Raw genomic sequence first — 23,757 nt, forward strand, 5'->3', positions numbered from 1 at the left:
CTAACCTAACTTAACACTATATCCTCTTGAGTCTTACAACCTTGAGTACTAAGTCTTAAAACCGCTTTGAGTACAACGAAGATTTAACCCCTTGAGTACTAAGACTTTATCCACCATTAATCAGAACACCGCCCCCTCACCCATCCCCTTCTTCCCCTGAGTAGAAAGACCACCGCCTCTTAGAACTGAATCCTCTTGAGTACAAATAGTCCTACCACCCCCCCCCATCCTTGAGTAAAAGACCTACCCCCCCCTCCTTCCATTCCTCACTCATACTTTTACCCCTCGTGAGTACTTGTAATGCGACTTGGGATTGTGAGGTGTCGTCGGCAGTGTGAGGTCTGAGGAGGGGAGACTGTGTGTGTGTGTGTGTGTGAGTAGTGAGGAGTCATCCCTGTTGACCTGGCTTGGGGTCGCGACAAAGGGAGTGTGTCGTCAGTATCTGCAGCACCAGCTATTAACGTGACCTTAACTCTGGCGGGTCTTTGTGTGGGCGGGTGAGTGAGGTGCTGCCATCTGTGGTCGCCGGGGGAAATTAGCGACCAATCAATATATTATCAATAAGCCTGGCGACGTAATCAGTGGGCAGCGGGTGGGCGGGTGAGGAGGACGAGGGAGAGAGAGAGAGACGGAGAGGAAGGGGGAGGTGGGCTCTCTCAGTGGATCCCAGAGTATGAAGTTATCTGGTTACAATGACACAAATCCATTACAGTTTTATCTCATACTGTATTCTGTATTTCTGTTCATAATACTGTAATAACCGTCCACAGTAATACATGATAATGACTCCTTAACACATTTTACATTGGTTTACTCGGGTACATAATTGACAAACTCGTTAATACAGTAACTTAAGTGCTGTAGTGTACTGTAAGGGGGTAGGATACAGTATTGAATCCTCTTATGACTTGAGTCCTCACAGGGTTTAGGTCACCTGTATCATCCATCTTCTTCACCTCGCTGATACGAACCTTTCACCCCTCTCCTCACACCTCATCCCCCTCACACTTCATCCCTCACACCTCATCCCCCTCACACCTCATCCCCCTCACACCTCATCCCCCTCACACCTCACCCCCTTACACATCACCCCTCACACCTCATCCCCCTCACACCTCAACCCCTCACACCTCACCCCTTCATATTCCCACGACCCAGTGCGCCATCTATTGGTCTCTTAGGACAATTTTCACGCCATTAGTTTATCCCTTGGTACACCCTCTCTCCATTTTCTTTAACTCATCCCAAAAAATAGATTCAGTAACCCGTTTTCTATAACATTCATGGCATCGTGGTCTTTAGGAACAGCTCTCGTTTGTGTGGATATATATATAGAGAGAGAGAGAGAGAGAGAGAGAGAGAGAGAGAGAGAGAGAGGTGAAATATATCAATAAAACAATATTATATCACAAATAATGGAAGAACAATGTGGTGACGTAGAGAGGGCAGCCGTGACGTCACAGGTGAGGGTAACGTGACTGAGGGGAAAGAGAGAGAGAGAGAGAGAGAGAGGGGATAAGAGAGATAGAAGTACGTGCTCTTATAATACTTTCCGGGATTATCTGTACTGAGATGATGTGTGAGGGGAGAGGGGGGCAGTGAGGGGGAGGGTGGGGGACAATGATGGGGGGGATGTGTATGTGTGTGTGTTTGTGTATGAGCATGAGTGTATATGTATGTATGTGTGTGTGTGTAGAGGGTGAGATTGTGTATATATGTGTATGTGCGTCTGTAAGTGCGGTTTTGTGTACACGCTATGACTCATTCTTAAACTCGTATCCATCATGTATTCACGGAGAAAATAAACACGAAAGAGAATAATACATAAACGGCAATAACTCGGAAACAGATAGAAACAGGAAAATAAAGAATAATACGAATAAAAGGAAGAGAAAGAATGAAAGAAATAAGGGAATAAAAAAACTTGTGGGGGGTGGCCAGAACACAGCTGACGCGGGCTCCTCGTAGGGGACCGTTTGTGTAGCGCTATCCGTCTCGAGGCGGATTCTCAACACAGCCTCTGACCACCACAACAACAAACACCCGCGTACTCCAATGTCCCTCTCCTGCGTAAGGAATATAAAACTTTTTCCATCACATTTCCTCCGCCCCCCCTCGCCTTCTCTTCCTCCTCCTCCTCCTCTTCTTCTTCCTCCTCTTCCCCTTCTTCCATCCAGAGTCTCCCCTTAACCCCCCCTATCTCTGACTCCTTCCCCTGTTAGTGGTGGACAGAGGACGCCAGCAGATTGATTCCTTGTTGACAACCACCAAACGTGGGAGACTGCTCTCTCGCTGTTATTCAGTTGTTCCAGTCAGCTGCGTCAGAAGTCATAAGTTCATCTCAGAGACCAAACTTGTCGACAGACCATCAAAACAAACTTTACTGTCCATGCAGGTGTAAAAACAGAGACGGATGGGTATGTAAACCACCACACCAAAAACAACCACCACCACACCAAAAACAACCACAACAACCACAACAACAACCACAACAACCACCACAACAACCACAACAACTTACTCTCAAACCCAGAAAGGAAGATTGAATACACATTGGACAAAGTAACAACGTGGAGTCATAAAATCATCTATGTTGGAAGAGATTTGTCATGACCCCTGGCGGCTTGTCTCAACATCCAGGAGAAGAATGATTGCGGTATGAGAATGATAGAATGATGAGGTACGTGAGTGAATGATGCGGTATAAGAATGATGATTCGTGTTATAGAATGATGATGTAAAAGAATGACGATTTGTTTGACCTGAGACTCAGCTGTTTACACGTTGTTTTGGGTGAAGACTTAAGACCAACTTCACAGTGCCTCTAGCGGCAACCCCGAGGAAACCCTGGCTCAATCAGTCAGTCATCCAGTCTACCAGTCAGTCAGTCAGGCAGTTACCCAGTGTACCTGTCAGTCAGTCAGACAGTCTACTAGTCAGTCAGTCAGGCAGTTACCCAGTGTACCTGTCAGTCAGTCAGACAGTCTACCAGTCAGTCAGTCAAATTTCCAACCATTCAGTCAGTCATCCAGCCAGTCAGTCAGTCTTCCAGTCAGTAAATTTTCCAACCTTTCCGTCAGTCATCCAGTCAGTCAGTCAGTCAGTCAGTCTTCCAGTGTATAATGGGAGGAGCGGTGGTCGCCCTGAGGCACTTCCAGAGACGGGGTCCAGGCCAGGTCCAGCAGCCGCCTCCCTGGAAAACCTTGTGGCAGTTTCCAGCTCCCGGCTCTTTAAACCTTCCAGGCGGCCGCTGGCATTATGAAAGGGAAACAAGTTGGGCCAGAATATTTTCCAGTTGGGTGTCCTCCCTCCCTCTCTCTCTCCCTCTCTCTCTCTGTTTCTCCCTCTTTCTTCTCCTCCTCCTACATCTCTCTCAACCTCTTCCCTTTCTTCTCTCTTTTCACATGTCTCTTCTTTTCTCGCCCGTCCATAATATTTTCCAGATGGATGTCGTCCTCTCTCTCTCTCTCTCTCTCTCTCTCTCTCTCTCTCTCTCCTTGGAAAGAGCCAGGGGTTGTTGATTGTGCTTGTTAGTGTGGGGCTTTGACTGTCTTGTGGTGGCGGTGGCTGTTAACAAGACACAAGACTGGGGTGGGGGGGTGGGGGGAGGTGTTGACTTGTGAGGAAGGAAAGGTGGGTAAGTAGAGGGATGTTGAGTTGAGTCGTGTGGGGGGTGATTCTTAGATGGGGTGTAGTTATGTGGAGGCTCACTAGATGATCATTCACCCACCTCTTCCTCCTCCTCCTCTTCCTTCTCCTCCACCTCTTCTGTATCAGGAAGAAGATGCCAGCAAGGTAGTAGAGATGCCCATACACCTGTGTGTGTCTGTGTGTGTGTGTGTGTGTGTGTGTGTGTGTGTGTGTGTGTGTGTGTGTGTGTGTGTGTGTGTGTCCAGGAGGGAGGGTGGGGGCGCCTCAGTAAACAGAAAGAGAATTTAATACATAATTCAGTTGCAGGAGGAAAAACGCCCAAGCTGACCATCCAGGCGAACTGTATATTGGGCAGGGTGGGTCCTTTGGGAGGGGTGGGGGGGGTGGTCCTTCCTCTTTCTACCTTTCTCTTCCTCTACCTCCTCCTGTTCTTCTTTTTTGTTTTTCTTCTTCCTTCTTTGTCATCTTCCTCTTGCCTCTCTTCCCCACTTCTCTTCCTCGCTTTCCTCTTCATTCTTCTCATTCCTCTTTTCGTCCTTTTCTTCTATTTCTCCTCTCTACTATTTCTTCTTGTTCTCTTTCTCCTCTTTTTAACCTCTTCTATTACTCCTTTCTTTTCATTTCCTCCTTATTCTTCACCCTTCTCCCCTCTCTCTTCCCCCTTCACTCTCCATTCTCTTCTCTTATTCCTATTCTCCGCCCTTCTCTTTATTTTTCTTCCTCCTAATTCCCTCAACCTCCTCCTTCTCTATTTCTGACTAAATTTTTTCAATAAAAATACCCAAATCCATCCATATTATCATTACAAATACAAAAACTAGAATCCCTAAACAAACACCGAGGGACTCTCACCTTGCGGTACTCCCTTCGTCACTATCTTAAAAACTTGTCTTGGTAGTTTAGAGAAGAGCTCCTCCCGGCACACACTTCAACCAAGACTCCCGCCTGGCCTCCTTCACCGTGGTTCAGTGGCTCCCTTACAAATTGCAACTTTAAGTGAAAATCTTATGTCTTTTGTCATTTCGTTTAAGATGTTTTGTTTTGTTTTTCCTCCCCACGTTTATGGTGATGGTGGGTTGTGTGATGCGAATGGGTCTTGGATCACGCAAAGATTAACTGACCTAACTCTACACAAGGGGAGGGGTTAGATTAGGTTTTGTTAAGTTGGGTTAGGTTAGGTTATATTAGGTTGGGTTAGATTAGGGTATGTTAAGTTGGGTAAGGTTAGGTTAAGTCTACTTTTACTACTACATATAAAATAATAATAACAACAACAATAATAACAAACACCGTACATGAAAATAAAAACAAGTGTTGACAGCCGGTTCATGGTAGAAAGATCCTCAAGTTGATGTAATCCAAAAAAGTCATTTGAATATCAAAAAGTTGAATATAAATGTATGAAAATGTATGTGAGTGAGTGAGGGGACCCTTGGTCAGGCGTGTCCCCTCAGGCGGCGACCAGGGCGGGGAGGGGAGGGGAGATGAGACAGCAGGGGAGGATGTATATAGGTGGGGAGAAGAGACAGGAAAGATGAGACAGTAAGGGAGGATGTTGGTGGGGAGGGAAGATGAGAGGAGGGGAAGGTTAGATGGAGAGGGGAGGTTAAGAGGGAGGAGGGATAAGAGGGGAGAGAAAAATATCAAAGGGGATGGAAATGGGAGGGGAATAGAGGGAGAACCAAGTGGTATGAGTGGGAGAAAGAAGAAGGAAAGGAAGAAAAGGAGGAGCCAAGAAGGAAACAAGGATGCAACACACAGAATAAAGTTTGCACATAACAACAACACACCCAAGACAATCCACCAATCACTTATTTTTGGCGACGTTAGAGGGGAATAATTCTTCTCCCACGCCCCTGGCCCGCTCTCGCTCTGGGCTCCTCGTTGCACCCCCGGCCCATACTCGTCAGGCACTCGGCACTAACGGAGACGATGGCTAATTCTTAACTACCCTTGTTTGCTTTCGTTCAAGTGAAGTAATAATAGTGGTAGTAGTAATGGTGGCTATAGTAGTAGTAGTAGTGGTGGTGGTAGTAGTAGTAGTAGTAGTGGTGGTGGTGGTAGTGGTAGTAGTAATAGTAATTTTTATTTTAGAATTTACTTTTATACTTAGTGCATGCGGTCAGATTTGTTTGTTCATGTGTACTCGTATGTATGTTTGTATGTATGTAGATATGCGTGTAGGTATATGTCTATGTGCGTGCTTGTGTGCGTGTGTGTACAAGTCGGTCGGCTGGAATACTGCATACAAATTGGGTGATTTCAGTCAGAGTGAAGATGGTAGTGAGATGATCTTACGGGGTGGGGGGAGAAATACCCTCCCTCCTCCCTCCCTCCTCCCTCCTCCTCCTCCCTCCCTCCCTCACCTTCCATATTTTGCAGGTATTGTATTTGTTTGTGTTTCTTTGTCAGTTGTTTCTTGTTATATAGTACTATTGTGTTCCTTACCTGTAGATGTATTTGTTGTGTTATTATCACGCCCGCTTACCAACAAACACACACACACACTCCTGCCCATCTACACCACCCCCCACACACACTTCCGTCCACCCACGTACACGCCCGCCCACCCACACTCACCCCGCCCACTTTTGTGTAGTGGTCGGTATTATCAACTGGTGAGATAAAACGAAGCGTCAAGATCGTCTTATCTCCCCCCCCTTTCCTCACTTCCTAGGGAGGGGCAGGAGGGGTGTTAGGTCTTCCGTTACCCTCTTCTTCCTCTTTCTTTCCTCTTTCTCTCACCAAATATATCCCCCCCACTTCTTTCTCCCCTTCCTTCCCTCCTTCATTATCTCTCTTCCTTCTACCTCCCGTGACAAGTAGCCAGCGCTGGGAGAGGAAATGAGAGAGAGAGAGAGAGAGAGAGAGAGAGAGAGAGAGAGTCATCGTATTGTCGCAGTCACAACCCCCCACCTTCCCCATTTCTCCCTCCCTCCTCCCATCTCTCCCTCCCTCCCCTTTGGTCATTTCTGGCTCCTCTTGCCCTCAGTGATAACACCAAATTGAAATCCTGACCAGCAACACACGGCCGGATAACACAAAATTAGGTCATCCCACACCCTCCTGATAACGCCTTCAGGAGGGGTGCAGGGGTCGTCAAGGTGGTGAGCCTGTCGTGTTGTAGGGGAGGACAACTTGTGGTGTGAGGGGAGGGGGAGGGGAGGTGTTGGTGTGGTGATGGTGGTAATAGGGTGACAGTGTTGTGGTGAAATGTGATTGTGGTGATATGTGTGTGTGTGTGTGTGTGTGTGTGTGTGTGTGTGTGTGTGTGTGTGTGTGTGTGTGTGTGTGTGTATTTACTATGTACGTGCTGCCTGTGCATATATGTCCATGCTGGTGTGTGTGTGTGTGTGTGTGTGTGTGTGTGTGTGTGTGTGTGTGTGTGTGTGCGTGCGCGCGTTGACATGAGAAGGGCTGCAGAAACACCTGTACAGTATTCTCATTCATACACCTGACTGCTTCTCCCTACTGGCCAGGGTAGAGAGAGAGAGAAAGTATAAAAAGAGGCAGAAAATAATATGAATAATAATAGAATAAATGTAAACATCAGTTGCTTGCTTGTTTGGTTAGGTTTGTTTGTTTGTTAATTTTTGTGTGGTTGGTTGATTGGTTAGGTGGGTGTGTGTGTTTGTAAAAAATTTGTGTGCTTTAGTATTAGGTTGGATGTGTAAATCTTTGATTGTTTTTGTTTATTTTAATGTTTGCTTGATTAGTTGTTTTATGTTTGAATGTTTAATAGAGTGTTTGTTTACCGTGACGTCACTAACCAGGTGTGTTTACCGTGACGTCACTAACCAAGTGTGTTTACCTTGACGTCACTAACCAGGTGTGTTTACCGTGACGTCACTAACCAGGTGTGTTTACCGTGACGTCACTAACCAGGTGTGTTTACCGTGACGTCACTAACCAGGTGTGTTTACCGTGACGTTACTAACCAGGTGTGTTTACCGTGACTTCTCACTAACTAATGACAACACACTCATCAGTTAATCATGAAAGGTCGACCGTTCAGCAAGGAGTATTGTGTGTGTGTGTGTGTACGTTACTGCACTGAATGGCGCCCCGTGGCTTAACACTATCTAACCCAGAATAAGGAGAATTCATCACGAAGGCGTACACAAAAGTAAGAGTTTCGACCTTATGGTACCTTAGACCCCTATAATGGTGCACCGTCGCCTCCCCCCCCTCTCCCACACACACGTGGACGTCACACCTGTTTGAGTGGTTACCCAGGAGGTAATAATTAAGCATCAGGTAATGTTCAAGAGACTCATCTTTAAGTGAGATCCAAACGTCCGATATAAGAGTTGAAACAAAAAATATAAAGGATTGAATCCCATTAAAATCGATTCCATCCTGTGACGTCATTCTAACCTCTATACAACAATAACAACACTACTTTCGTTTCCATAATAAAAAAAAGACGAATAAAATAGTTAGAAATAAAGTTTACACAGGGGAGGTCAGGATCTCTTTGTGCTGACCAGTGAATCCCATTACTTATTGACGATGTAATCAGGGGAAATTCATGCAACTGCGGCAAACTAACTGTGTGCAACAACTAAAGTCGGTGGCAACTGTGCTGTGGATTTGTTGATCCCTACCAACAGTTTGAGAGTGTTGAGAAGTCATCTGCCCTCCCACACACACACACGCGCGCACCCGTTCAGTCCCTCCCTCCTTCAATCCCCCCCTCAACCTCCCTTCCCCCCTCTCCGTCCACGCCTCTCCCTACTTCCCTCCCTTATGCCTGCCACGTGTCTACCTGTAGTTACACCTTAATTATCTACCTGTATCACACCTCTTGTGTTGACTACAGTGTGGTATATTAAGACCATTAAGAACCAACCTACCATTAAGTACCAGGACACCATAGTTGAAAGAGGCGTGACCTTACCTACCAGTTCACCTTTCAAACTACTCTAGAGTGACCTTTAAACACACCGTGTATTAATTAATTACAGCTGGGGGGGGTATAGAGGGGTACGGGTCATGAGAAGGGGAGGTAATGGTTTAATTTAATGGTGTTTGGTTGAGATGTTTCGACTGCAAAATATCATTTAATTCCTCTGTTGGTATTTGTGTGTGTGTGTGTGTATTTTCGCCTCTGCTCTTTTGTTTGCAAGCTGGGTGTTTAATGACGTGGTTTGGTTATGTGTGGTGTTTATGTTACCTGTACTGTACCTGTATCTACCTGTATCTGTGTATGTTTTTTGCACCTGAACCGTTTTTTGTATCTTGTTTCTGTACCTGGCTATGTATTCCCCATCTACACCTGTACTGTGCCTGTGGTGTGTTTGCTGCGCACATGTGGCTGAATGTGATGTGGATAAATTGTGTGTTGTCTGTAAAATATATGAGTTGTGTGTATATTGTTGTAACATGTATGAATTATATGTATTGTATCTCAAACATATAAATTATGTATATTGGCATGAATGAATTGTGTGCTGTATGTAAGGTGTTTAATCTACGTTGAGTTTACACTACTGTATAAACTGTTCTGGGTAACTTATGTTTAAGGAATGGAGATCTGGGCCGTGTTGTCACTTAGCAACAGTTTTAAGTATATTTTATGGGTAGTCTGTGTGTTTTGTGTATATATTTATTATTTTAATTATAATAAAATATTCCAAAATCCTTTCTCTAACCCGTAGTCGAAGTAATTGGGGATTCGAAATGGAGAAAGAGGAAGAGAGGGTTGTTGCTTCTGTTGTTGTGATGTGTTTTGATGTTAAGTGAGAGTATTTTTTTTTCCGGCAGAGGGCAACAGCGTGAACGGGTGTGAGAGAGAAGACGTGGTCAGCGACTGTGGTAGTGATGGCGGCCTCCACGACCATCACCATCATCACCACCACCACCACAACACCACCCTTGATGACCACCACCACCACCTCGATGATTCCATGGACGGCACCCCGCCTACCATCACTAACAACACCTCGTCCTCCTCGGCTGACCTAACCACGCCCACCGCGCGCCCACGCACACCCACGCCTGTCGGGCTCGTCCAGACACACGCCCCCCACGCGCCCATGCAGCTGCCGCCAGCTCCCAGACATTTTCACCCAGTTATTAATCTGGTAAGTCAGCAAGGGTCACTCTGGCTTAGTGGAAAAGAGCGTAGGAGTTAAATTTCCCTGACTTACTTGTTAAGAATGTATCTACTGTAGGCAAGCGTCACCTAACCTAACCAAAATTGTGCCTTTTCTGTGATTTTTTGTCATTACAAAAATATTAAATTAATATTGTACTGAAAAACCCCAAATAGTCGCTACAAATAGAATAAAAATTATTATTCATAATTAGTGGAATTATCCTAAAACGACTAATTTGAATGATTAAAGTAAAATAAGATTACCATTTTAATCAATATATATATAAGATAAAACTAATAACTTTATACCATTAAAATGCCATAAAACAGTAATTGGACTTCATTAAGATAACATACAGTAATTAATAATAGTAATTAATAAGACTAATACCAATGATTACTGCAATATTTATCTCAGTATATATATATATATATATATATATATATATATATATATATATATATATATATATATATATATATATATATATATATATATATATAGTATTTGGTAATTAATTTTAAGTAGAATATTAAATTAATTGGGGTAATAAAAAAGTTATTTAGTGTAATAAAAATTTTAATTAACCTGTACAGTACAGTATACAGTAACTAACATAAAAATCTCAAAATAAATACAGGTTTGGGGTAATTATTAAGAGCGTGGACAGTTGAGGGGGTGATAATATAATAAAATGAATGCTATTTTTTTTAAGTATTGTATTCAATAAAATGGCTATGGCTATTTTACACTCAGATTTGACTAATTAAACAAAGTGATAGATAAGGTATTTTAACATATATACAGTAAACCCTCGATAACTCGACACATATGGGGCCCTGGCCTTGCCGAGTTATCCCAAATTCCAACTTATCGAGGCACTTCCCCCCTCTTAAAAAAAATACAAGAATAAAAAATTATCGACCCATATATGTGTACATGTATTAACTAAATGTAAAAAAGTAACACTTACCAGCACTGCAGGTGAAGAAGGAAGCATTGTAGTAGGAGACTCAAATGTATGGTAGATGACACAAAGGCATGGTAGGTGACACAGAGGCATGGTAGGTGACACAGAGGCATGGTAGTTGACACAAAGGCATGGTAGGTGACACAGAGGCATGGTAGTTGACACAAAGGCATGGTAGGTGACACAGAGGCATGGTAGGTGACACAGAGGCATGGTAGATGACACAAAGGCATGGTAGGTGACACAGAGGCATGGTAGTTGACACAAAGGCATGGTGGTAGGCATGGTGACACAAAGGCATGGTAGGTGACACAGAGGCATGGTAGGTGACACAGAGGCATGGTAGATGACACAAAGGCATGGTAGGTGACACAGAGGCATGGTAGTTGACACAAAGGCATGGTAGGTGACACAAAGGCATGGTAGTTGACACAAAGGCATGGTAGGTGACACAGAGGCATGGTAGGTGACTCAGATGTATGGGAGATGACACAGTGGCATGGTAGATGACACAGTGGCATGGTAGATGACACAAAGGCATGGTAGTTGACACAGAGGCATGGCAGGTGACACAGAGGCATGGTAGGTGACACAGAGGCATGGTAGGTGATGTAGGTGGCCAGATATGCCGAGATTTTCCCAGATAATTTTATATATCTCAGCATTTCCCGAGTTATACTGATACATTCCGAGATCATATCCATACCGAGTTATATGAAATTCCGAGTTATCAAATGCCGAGTTATCGAGGGTTTACTGTACAGTATAATTAATAAAATACGTAACTTATTTTAACAAATATACTGTAGTTAATAAAATAGATAATGTATTTTAGGATTATTTTTTAAGTAAAAAAGTATGGTATTTTATGATATATAATTAATTAAATAAAATTTTAAAAAGAAATTATGTCATAAACTACATAATTAACAAAGTACAGTAAAGTATATAGTTGTAACAAAATAAGTACTTGTATACAGTATGGTACATTAATACACAGGCTGACTTATAACATTATTTACTGTAACATAACAAGAGTACAGAAGAGTTATATGACACAGTTCAGTACATAACTGTAACAAAATGGGCACACTATAATGAGCCAATATCCCAAACTTCATAACTGTAACATTACTGTAATTTATCAGTCTTAACTACTGTATAAATACATAACTCTGGCATTATTAAGAATATACCTGAGCATATTTAATTAGAATAACAAAATACTACAGTAATTACAAAGTACAGTACAGTACTGTACTGTACAATGTTCAGTTAATAAAGAACATGAAAAATATTAAAGCTACCTGCAACATAAAGTACATAGTTATGTATAACACAGTTGTAAGAGGGAAATGTAACACAGTCATAGTGCAGCAACGTAAGACAACGATTGAACTAACCTAAGATTCCTTTGACAGGCTCGTGACCTAACCGGTCGGTCCAGCAATGGGGGTCGGTCACCCACACCATCCCCACCACCCATGCTGCCCCCTCACACCTCAGCGGCCCTGCCCTCTCCCTCGCCCACGCCCACAGTGACCCACACGCCCATCAGCAGTGCCGCCTCGCCCACTAGTGCGCCCGCAGCCGCCCACTCCGTACAGGCTGCCCTCGCCGCCATCCAGGCTGGATCACTCTCACTCAACCAGGTCAGTTATTCTCTCTCTCTCCTCCTTAGGTCTAGTACTCACACAGTACTGTTAATCGTCTTTACCTTTACATATACAGTACTGTACTGTTGGTTTTGATTTGATGAGCATATGGAATGATGAGAGAATATTAAGTGTTTTTTTTTTAATGTGTATTTTCAGAGTAATGGGTCTGAAGCTGTTAGATCAGGCCATGAAGCTTGTGGAGATTGTGAATGTGAATTTGATAAAGGAGATAGTGGACATTAATGAAGTGCAGTGTAGATTCTTGCAAGTATGGGACCAAAGAGGCAATGTTTATGTCCAGGTAATGACTGCACAAGAGAAATATTTAAGGAAAGAAGGAATGGTGTAGTGTACTTTGTGTTTGTAGGCTTATTGAAGACATTTGATGGGGGTGTTGTGAGGTAATATAGTGAGCAATAAGAAAGTTAAGAGTAGAATAGTGTCTTGTGAGAGTGGTTATGTTATTGTATTAGGGCTTGAGGACCTCTGAGAGTAAATGGTAAGGAAGGTGAGGAACTTATAGTGAAAATAGGGATCCATCAAGGGTCTGTCTTGAGCCCCGTTCTGTTTACTGTATCATAGTATTAAGAGAGTTTATCATGAATTTTAGGACTGGTGTACCCTGGGAGTTGTATGTTGACAAGTTATACTGTATAGTGTTAATAACAGATAACGTTGAAGAGTTAATGGAAAATTTAGGAAATGAAAAGATAGAATGATATCAAAAGGTGTGAGAGTGAATGTAGCAAAAATAAAGGTAATGATTGAGTGACATAGGTGAAGGACCATGCTGGAATGGCTATGTACTTTCTGTAAGAAGGGTGTTGGTAGTAATTTAGTAATGTTTAGTAAGTGTTGAAGGTGGGTACACAAGAGGTGCAGTGGTGTAAATGGCAGACTGTAGGGTGTGGCAGACTTTAAGTGTGCTGTAGGTGTAGGTAATTATGTGGCCTTAGCAAGGCTGGAAAAGATCAATTTTGAGGAAATATCCCTGGATTGTGTCGATGAGTTCTGTTACCAGGGTGGCATGATCAGTGCTTGTGCTGAACCCATCTCACTTGCAAGAGTCAGAAATCATTGGAAGAAGTTTAGGGAGTTGCTGCCTTTTTTAACAGAAAGAGCATTTGCTAATTTATTGTGTGGCTATATTTTTCATGAAAATTATTTTTTATCCATTGAAATATCTAAATAGAATATTTTCCTTTGTACAGCTGATGGCTCTAGGAGCTCAAGGTCCAGGACTTCTGATGCAGAACCAGTTGGCAGCAGCAGCAGCAGCAGCCAACCAACTGCCTGTCTCCTCCCCCCTTCCCAGCCTCGGCTCACTCAACCCTCAGGACATGCAGGTAAGCCACCTAAGCCCCACACTCTGCTGATAAATATTATGTTCTCTCCTTCTCCTGCAAGTCCTCTCCTGCTTCAGTGTCAGTTGGCTGGGATTCACAAACAGCTCATGTTCTCCTGCCACTGCTTGTCATTCAGTCTCTCCGATCGCTTTACTGCATGCGTCCTGCTTCAGTGTCAGTTGGCTGAGATTCACAAACAGCTCATGTTCTCCTGCCACTGCTTGTCATTCAGTCTCTCCGATCGCTTTACTGCATGCGTCCTGCTTCAGTGTCAGGTGGCTGGGATTCACAAACAGCTCATGTTCTCCTGCCACTGCTTGTCATTCAGTCTCTCCGATCGCTTTACTGCATGTGTCCTGCTTCAGTGTCAGGTGCCTGAGATTCACAAACAGCTCATATTCTCCTGCCACTGCTTGTCATTCAGTCTCTCCGATCGCTTTACTGCATGTGTCCTGCTTCAGTTATACCTTTCTGCAACAAGTCTCCAGGATATCCACCAGATTTGTTCCTGTCACTTCATGCAACCCTGGAACACATACCAGCAGCTTATCCAACTCTAGGATTTTTCCAACGCATGCCAGCCTTTTCCTGCTTCAATACCACCTGAGTCAAATATATCGGTGAAATATTGATAGTGTACCAAGACAGCACCATGAGATGTGCCTGTACTGTCCAGTACTGGAAGGAGTTTACATTGTTGTTACCTCAAAGTGGTATGTTACAGGCTCTACAGCAGACACTCTCACAGCAACAGCAACAAATCCAGCAGCAGTTGCAGCAATTCATGCTGTTCACACAGCCCAGTGCAGCCTCCCAGTTGCCACCTCAGGCTCAACTCTTCCTCCAGAGTCAGGTAAACTGAAACCTTTAGTGTGAATTGGGGTGTAATTTGTAGGTCTTCATGTTCAAGTTGTTTTTGGTTGTCATGATATACATGTCTGCTCTACAGGAAATAGCATTATTTTAGTGTGAAATATACTTACTGTATTGCTAAAAAATTTCATTTTCTGATGTTATATTACTGAACTTTATTTTTTCCATTGCAGCAGTTGCAGTACTTGCAAAATTTGCTGCAACAAGGACTCTTGGCATCCCCAGGGCTCGCAGGTATGCAAGGACTGCAACCACCAGTATCCCAGGCGCCCTCCCAAGCTGCACAGGTGCGTAATGTGCAGCATGCTGTAGCACAAGCTGCCCAGCAGCTGCAGCAGCTGCAGAAAGCTCACCAGCAGCATCAACAACAACAACATCAGCAGCAGCACCAGCACCAGCACCAACAAGCTGCAAGAGAAATTAGGGACTTGAGAGATATACGTGATCTAAGAGACATACGAGACCTGAGGGAAGTGTCCATGAGGGACATGCGAGATATACGTGAACCTCCATTACGGCCTCCACCTCTTGAGCCTCCACATGTGTCGGGCTCACCCCTGGCACCTCACTTGCCACCACATGGACACATGGCCAGGCCACCTGTGCCCCACTCCCCGCCACCTCCACCTCCCCGCCATTGGGAACCACTTCCAGAGGAACCAACAGACCTGGAGGAGCTGGAGCAGTTTGCCAAGACCTTTAAACAACGACGCATCAAGTTAGGGTTTACCCAGGGGGACGTGGGACTGGCCATGGGCAAGTTGTACGGCAATGACTTTTCTCAAACCACCATCAGCCGTTTTGAGGCTCTCAACCTCTCCTTCAAGAATATGTGCAAGCTGAAACCACTGCTTCAGAAGTGGCTAACAGATGCTGACAAGACAATTTCTGACCCAACAACTGTTAGTAACTCCCTCTCTTCGCCCGATGCAGTTGGTCGCCGTCGAAAGAAGCGAACCTCCATCGAAACTAGCGTCCGTGTGGCTCTTGAGCGAGCCTTTATCCAGAACCCTAAGCCCACCTCAGAGGAGATCTCAATGCTTGCAGACAACCTCTCAATGGAAAAAGAGGTAGTCAGGGTCTGGTTCTGTAACAGGTAAGTACGTATTATTTTTTTTTGTTTTGCAGTTTCTGGGTTTGGGTCATGATAGTGGTAAGTAGTGTATTGTAATTTAAACTAACCTTGAGCATTTTAGCTCAGCTGTTTTAATTAATTTTCAGAGTATCTTAACACTATCAAGCCTTCAACCTTTTAGTAGATTGAAGTACAAATATTTTTACAATGAAAATATTTTGAAAAGTGAAAAAGTTTGTGACATTATAACAGTATAAGTGATTTACATTCTTGCTTAACTAAAAGATATTTTCTCCTGCAGACGCCAGAAGGAGAAACGAATAAACCCTCCATCAAGTGGAATGATCAGCCCACCACTGAGTCTCAGTGGTAACAACATGTTCTCTGGGCCACCCATTTCCTCAGCCCTGACACTCACCAGCTTGGGAGCGCCGCCTCTCTCTCCTGGAGCTCATCTCCCATCACCTCTGTCCCTGGTCACCCATAGTTATCCTCCAGTTTCACCTCCTGAGTCTGCCTCGATAAAATCAGAGTAGCTGTCTCCTGGGCCTCGCTGCTCAGGGCTACTGGACTGTGAGTCACAGTCTGCCTGGCAGGGACGCCCAAGCGCCATCTCTCCCCCGACCGCCCCCCGCCCCTTTTGTGCAATGCCCGACCTCTCTCTTGGCGGTGATTGGCGGCTCTTTGGGGCATATCAGCAGTAATACCATGAGGCAACAATATCAACTACTACTCTATCAGTAGTGTCAAGTTGGCATCACCAGGCTGCTGCCATTATCTTCAGCTCCATAAAGGAGGTCCTGTGTCAGTGTTGTAAGTGTTTGGTATGTGGTGATGGTAGCGTGGCTGCCACAGACTTGCCTGGTCTTTAGTGCCACACACAGTCATGGCTGCAACAGGCACGATCATATCAGTGGTGAGGAGACACACTCAGGGGACACAGGTGCACACTAAAAGTCTGTAACTAAATCTGTGTGATACCCACAACATATATAAAATGGGACAAAACAGTGCTTCAAGTGGTGCTTTTGTTAGAGTGACTGGTGAAAGACAGTTAAAATTGCCAGAGTGTAGAGTGACATTGAGGAACGTGTACTCTGTTGGTCCCGCCTGAATCGTCTCACACACAGAACTAAATTCTGCCAGTGGAAAGGCTCCCCACTCTCATGTCTGCCTCCCACCAGGACTGCACTAATACCTGCAGGTGTGGCTTCAATATACTGTATACCAGTTTAGTATTTACTGAGTTTAAACTAGTTCACTTACCATTGAAAATTTTGCCCCATAGAAAGTGGTTGGTATTTATGATAGTGGGGGCCCAAGCCACATGAGGCAGAGCGAACCTTGGCAATAGTTTGTAAGAAGAATGGGGTAAAATGGGAAAGTGTTTTTATGTGTAGTGAGTAGATAAATGACTGATTTCTGTATTATCATTGGAATACTGTCTATGTGGCTTATTTTATCCATTGAGTACTAGTGTATTATCCTAGTAATGTCTACTTAAATGATCTTGCCTGATACGAAATGAAAGTTCCTGCATATAAAATGAAGTACGTAATTCTTAAGATACCTCAACCAAACAGCGGTGTTGGTGGGACGGTTGGACGACGCGGAGCAGGACATATCCAAGGTGCATTTTTACTGTTGTAGCGTAGGTCGCGTGGTCCCTCACTTTGTCTGACTGCTCCCTGCGTGTTCTTTACTCTGACGTTGTGATTGTGTAGCTGAGGATTATATTTTCCGTGGATCCATGATGTTAGACTTGTAAGGGCTTATTGTATCATCATCGCCCCCTCAATACACTATGTACATAACCTCATCTCGAGGACATATCCCCCCTAGTTCCCCATCCCCCTTACTTTTCCTCCTTGATGTTAAGGGGATATATGCCTCTCCTTACTCTGTCAAATACCTCCACCAGTGTCACTTTTCCTATTAAAAAATGGACCCACCTTTGCAAGTGCACATTCCCTTTCCCTCCACATGTGAGACCCCACATGAACGACCTGGTTTAATGTTTGATAATTCTGCTGTCTTCCAGATGAAGAAGTCACTGTGCTTTTACTCAAGTGATCACATGGGGACTTTAAGTCCTTCATGTAGTATTTTTTTTTTGACACATAAACTGTGTCATTGTTTAAACTGGCACATTTAAAAGTGATAATTATACCTGTATTCTAAATGACTCCTGCAAAAATAGAGTAAGATGCTGCTTTTGAAGCAAACTAAAGTTTATGGGTCCACTATTCTGCTGTCTCCCCCCCCCCCTCTCCCAACCCCTCTTAATGATGGTTACTGACTGGTTTCTGGCCAATATTCTTGGCCTCGTCCTGGAGGCGGGTAGTTCCTATTATGCTCCTGCCTAGTCTCATGTTCACCATCCAGAAATGTCCCTCTCATCAAACCCAAACATCATCCATGCATAACCCATCCTAACCTCAACATCCTGCCCTTGTTGCCTCTATAGGCTGCCGTGTGATCTGTCAACTCTTCCAAGTCTCATTATTGTGTGCGTGTTGGTTACAAGGTCCAGCAGGCTGTGAGTGTACAAGTTGCCAGGACTGAGGAACAGTATACAATCTGTGGTGTTCATCCACATGTTACTGAGGGTCCTGGTACACTCTGTGCATATCCATCAGCGGGTCTTTGTAGGCACATATAGTCACCTAATCTGAGGAGGATTTGTGTGTGTTGATTGCCTAAACTGTTCAACTAAGCACACGACCGCTGCCAATCTTTGGTCTGCAGTACTTGTGTCAGTCGACCAGTTTAGAACTGGTGTGCATATGTGCAGCAACTACCATTTTTACCGTAGCTTTGCCAATACTTTCCCTCTCACATCCCTGTTAGTGTCACCGACAACCATGTAACATTCAACCCCCGTCTTTGTCAATGTTGGTTGTTCAAGCAGTTAGAAAACTGTATATTTTCCAGTCAAAACATACCTAAGATTTTTGATGTGTGGTAACAAAAAATGTGTATCCCTTTAAGGTGTAAAAAGATCCACCAGAAAGTCATGCCTTCCAGACAGTGAATATCCCCCAGTTGTCTCAACTCAGGAGTATTAAATTATAGCGTAAAACATTGGGGGATGTGCACTGTCACCATGGCTGCGAGAGTCCTGATTGGAGGAGAACTGACAAGCACTTATGTGATTAGTTGACAAGAGAGCTGGCAGGCACTAGAGTGATGTTTACTCGTGATTGGCTGGTTTGCTAAATGGAAGTACAGAGTAAGCTTTGTTGTATTTTGTACTTGGTCACTTCACATGTTTACTGTACTGGTAAATGTTTTGTTAACTAAAGATAGCTGCACTGAGCTCTTGGCAGCAGGAGCACCATGAAGCTGAGTTATGTTGTGCAAGCATGGGTTACCATTCATATGGATTGGTAAATTATTATATGTTAAGTGGTAATTTGTTTGGGTTCACACTGTATGGATGGAGCAGATGGCGGAGCATATTAAATTTTATTGTCTTACTCAAAGCCCGGTTTCATAGCTACAAATGGTGGACGGTTACTGGTGAAATTGTGTTGTTTATCATTATTATTATTATATTTGTTGGGCATTATGCAAACACATGAAATGAACGCACTGTTGCATCATAGTTTAGTGTAACTCTGTTGTTTAGTTTTGGCTGCACTGCATACACTATTTGATTATTAATATATTTTTGCAGTTGACATTCCATATAACAATGACTCAAAAATCTCATTGCCAGGCACAAACTAGTAAAAAAAAAATCTTCTACCTTGCAAATAGATTTCAGGTTTGTTTTTTTTCGTCCATAACCACAGATTTCTCTTTCATTCAGTCATTATTGTGTAAATGATAAATTCGAAGTTTAAAAAATAACTTTTCATATAAATTATAAAAAGTTCTTCAGTTTAAACACACACACACTCAACCATCTCCCTTAACTCTACCACATTATTTTTTTTTATTACCCGGTATTATTATTAATACGAGACTGTTATTCAGAGTATGACACCTGACTCCTCCAGTAGTGAGTGAGTGAGAGGTACCAAGTTACACACATGTGATACTCTACTGGAGGCAGTATTGTACTGTCAACTCCAATGTAATGTTTTTTTTTCCTTTCTTCTCTATTTAATGATAATATTCTGTTGTACTGTATATCACCGCCCTACAAAACCTGGTAAACAAACCACCTCAAATCATTCAGCCTAGTTTACAAAGATGTGTAGAAATAGCGTTTTAATCATCATCGTTACTATACTTGTTTACAGACGGTATGTCGCATCGTGTAGTCATTTTTTTAATTTTTGTTTTTATTTTGTTTCTCTTCTTTTGTAGTCATCTAATATTAATTTATATAATATATGCTTCTCCTGTATCTATTTTTCCCCTTATCAAGCTTTACAGTATTTTCTCTCTTATATATATGTGTCTAGTCTTATCCTCTCTTGTGTTTTGTTCAATAAGCTGACGACCACACAGTTATGCTCTAGTCCAGACTATTGTAGATTCATTCTCTTGATCTACCGTCATCCTTCTTCTTCTACTTTTTCTTCTTCTCCTTTTCTTTCTCCTCTTCTGTTGTCTTCTTCTAGGAACAGCTGTCACTTTGTTCACCGTGTACATATAGTCGTCACCGCCTGAATCTTTTTGTTTGATTGCTCGTCCCTCACAATAAAGTATGATAACTGATTGATTGGAGGTGTTTCATTGGAGGGTTTTTTATTCTATTTTTTTTTTTTTTAATGCTTAACTTTATCTCCCTTGTGTCAAAGTTATTTATCATACACATTTTTTATTTTTTATTTTTATTTTTTTTATAGTAGGTGTAATAAGTTAGACTGGAATAAGTTTGAATTTGGGCAACAACAGTTTAGGCTTTTGGCTTCTAGGCTGGTATTGAATGTTGGCTTAGGGAAGGAATGATGCCATTTTACATTTTATACAACAAAATGTAATGCATTTCTTTATTGTGAAACTTGTAACCATATTATGAATTCATCCTCCTTACTTGACAAAGAGGAAAGTATAAAAAAATTTGGTTTGGTTGGCCAGAATGGCTTAAACTGTGTCTGTACTGTACAGGCTAAACCACAGGCTGAAAGTGTTAGCCCAAGGCCCACAAGAATGTTTTTCAAGACACTATAAAAGTGAATCGTGACGACATAAAAACTACGATGATTCCGAAGGTATATAGGGAGACAGAGCCGTTCTCATAATGTCTGTATAGCGCCATGTACAAAGGAAATGATTTTTGTTATCAATCATTTTATAGATGCAAATAAAGAGGTGTAAAAATTAGAAGGCAAAAAAGTGGTTTTTATTTTCCTGTAGCTCTTGTATTGTTGTTGTTGTTAAAGAAGGATAATTCTCTCAGTAGTAGACTCAAGCCATCCCTGGAGTCACTATTCAAGACACTAAAGGGGTGCTGCCTCCTTCCCTACCATGCATGGTTCCCTACTTTGGCTGTGTTACACCTTATGATCATATTTACACACAGCTGTAGCTTATAATTTTTATAAAATTTATGCTTTAGGTCTTATTTACACTATTTATTTGCTGTATTTACACAACACAATTGCTCTTTTATATTTTATGACCCCAGTGCCTAGCTCATTCAACTCATGCACTTGGCCATTAAGACTACAATTTGAAAATTCAAGGTACTGTACCCTGTTTGTTAATGGCTGAAACTAGTTCATTGTTCGACCTGCAGATTCATGGTTCATACAGAGGCACTTAATCGTTGGTTAAACAGTAATTGTCCTGATGCCCATCTTGACACTGTGGGAAGCTTGTGAGAGTGGTATAGGATCCTTGTGATCTAGTCTACCAAGGTAAACTCCCTTTGTGTGTGCGTGTGTGGTATAATAGCACTTGCAGTTCTTTTGTGCTTCCATCCTACCCTTATCTGACGGAAAACAAATACACAAGTTGCATTATTAAGGAATTTTTTTTATAAACAGAGAATGAATCGTAACACAGGTGGGTAACAGTGAGGTGGTCTGGAACTGAGGGTCACACCCTGATATAGCAACTTTTGGTCAAATTAGATGGTTACAATTGCACATCACCACTTGTTACCTCCAGTCTCGGTTGATAACTGTAGAGCTTAATGTTATTGTTTAGAGACCCGGGCAGGGTGAAACTATGGGCAAGTTTCTTTAAACCATTTGCCTCTGTCTACCCAGCAGTAATTGGGAACCTGGATATTAATCGATTTGCGGATCGTGTTCCAGGGTAATGGCTAGCCAGTGCAGTTGGCGAGTTGTCCGGTCTTCTCGGACTATTCCTTGACGCTGGGTCATGGAACTCGTTAACTTAGGGTATGGTTGTTGTGTTGGTGACAGATTCTACACCTTTAACAAATTCACGCTTAGGTGGCCCTTGTGCCAGCCACCCTCGTTACATGAGGGGCAACCATTATTAATAGGAAGAAGGTGTGGTTAATGAATTAGTTTTAGCATTAATGTCAAGGGTTTACCTGAGGATAAAGCGTTAGTCATCTAATCCAGTCTCAGTCATAAAATGGGATACTGTATTAGAATCAGTTCCATTCTTCCATCCACAACATATCCTAGTAAGACAGCTAGAGAGAATAGCTGACACTGATTGTAGTTTCCGACTTTTGACCGGTGTAGTGCAAAAATAATCCTAAGCGTACATTTTTTTCTATAGTCTACCTCTAATTCATTGTACATCTGTTCAGAAAGTCATAATTGAAACTTGAAAATTACAAGTGATATTCAACAAATGATATACACTACATGATGTAACATATGAAAGCACATTTTGAAGGTGTAGAGTAACATATGTGTCCACCATACCTAATCTTAAATGCAGGTACTGAGGTGAAACTACTTTCTTGCCTTACGGAACAAGTAGCAATTCTTAAGTGAAAACTATTGTAAACCTCAAGTGTTACCTAACCACTGGAAGATGTAGTAGCTGAAATGTTTGGAGAAGGTTTAACATACATCTACCCAAACAAGATAAACATGAATCGGTTATTGATTATATTTAGCAAAACTTGATTAAAAAATCCCTCATTCTCAAAACACTAATCAGTCAGGTTAGGTAAGGAAGGTTTTAAGGTAACTTAAATCTTGCCAATATGATTTCTCAAGAATGGATCACCTAAAGATTAGCCCTCAAGATTTTTAACCTAATGAAGGGGTTAGGTGAGCTTAGTGTTAAGGTGGTTGATCTTCAGGTGGGTAAGCTGAGTGTTAGGGTGGTTAATCTTCAGGTGAAATAAGCTGGGGGAGCTAATCTTCAGGTGATCCCACAACGTTAATAAGGTAGAAAACTCCAGCAAGTTAATATGTACCATATATCTTGCCATGTGAAATTTGAGAAAATTTCAGAATAGGTAAGAAAAATAAATTAGAAAACAAACTCAGATGTTCGTGTGATCATATACTGAGTTAATAATAACTATTGTATCCTTGTCTATGGTCTGGACATTAAAAACATTCAAGAGAAAGATTTTTATGTCAGTATGTGGTCAACAGGTGTGTTGTATGGAAGGTGTGTGTGTGTGTGTGTGTGTGTGTGCGCAGAAGTTGTATAGTACAGTATTTTTATTACTTGTACTGTTACTTTTTTGTGCACTAGTGTATTGTGTGTGCTCAACAATAAATAGTGAGTGTGTGTGTGTGCTCTACAATAAATTATACAACTATGTACTCTAAATAATATATATGTGCTCAAGAAAGCCATACTGTTTTATATGTGCAATTAATACGCTATCATTATTATGTGAATAATAGCCTGAGCTTATAATACGACACATCAGGTAGTTAAGTTGTTTATTTTTGTTTTTTGTTCAGGTGTTCAAAGAAAGAATGGGTTAGTGTTACGTTTACCTTAATTCTGGGTAAGTTACTGGTGATAGAAAACGTTAGTCGCATTTTCTATGGTTTTAAAATTTAAAGAAGCTACATTTGTATGTGTGTGTGTGTAGACAGATACACACATAACACATACAAATAAATATTAATGGGAAAATCCTCTCAAATAATCCGAAACAAGACAACAAAAATGTATTAAACATGTTAGAGTTTACCCTCAAAGGAACTTCGTGTTTTGTTATAACTTTAATA

At 42.3% G+C, this 23,757-nt stretch overlaps 1 protein-coding gene across 3 annotated transcripts in view; it reads left to right on the top strand.

The window, feature by feature from the left end:
- LOC121864952 (POU domain protein 2-like) overlaps positions 1-20,965 on the top strand; it is a 71,491-nt gene extending 50,526 nt beyond the window's left edge. For 2 of the 3 annotated variants that reach the window (XM_042364170.1, XM_042364171.1), the window contains 6 exons: positions 9,417-9,736; positions 12,143-12,373; positions 13,591-13,725; positions 14,450-14,578; positions 14,772-15,694; positions 15,975-20,965. In XM_042364170.1, the coding sequence (XP_042220104.1) occupies positions 9,417-9,736; positions 12,143-12,373; positions 13,591-13,725; positions 14,450-14,578; positions 14,772-15,694; positions 15,975-16,209 (1,973 nt within the window). In that variant the 3' untranslated portion in view covers positions 16,210-20,965. Of the gene's footprint in view, positions 1-9,416; positions 9,737-12,142; positions 12,374-13,590; positions 13,726-14,449; positions 14,579-14,771; positions 15,699-15,974 lie in introns of all 3 variants that reach the window. The other variant, XM_042364172.1, reaches the window with a different exon arrangement.
- Positions 20,966-23,757: the final 2,792 nt, after the last annotated feature.

The sequence above is a fragment of the Homarus americanus genome, unplaced genomic scaffold, assembly GCF_018991925.1.
Source record: "Homarus americanus isolate GMGI-L3 unplaced genomic scaffold, GMGI_Hamer_2.0 scaffold2539, whole genome shotgun sequence".
Taxonomy (NCBI): domain Eukaryota; kingdom Metazoa; phylum Arthropoda; class Malacostraca; order Decapoda; family Nephropidae; genus Homarus; species Homarus americanus.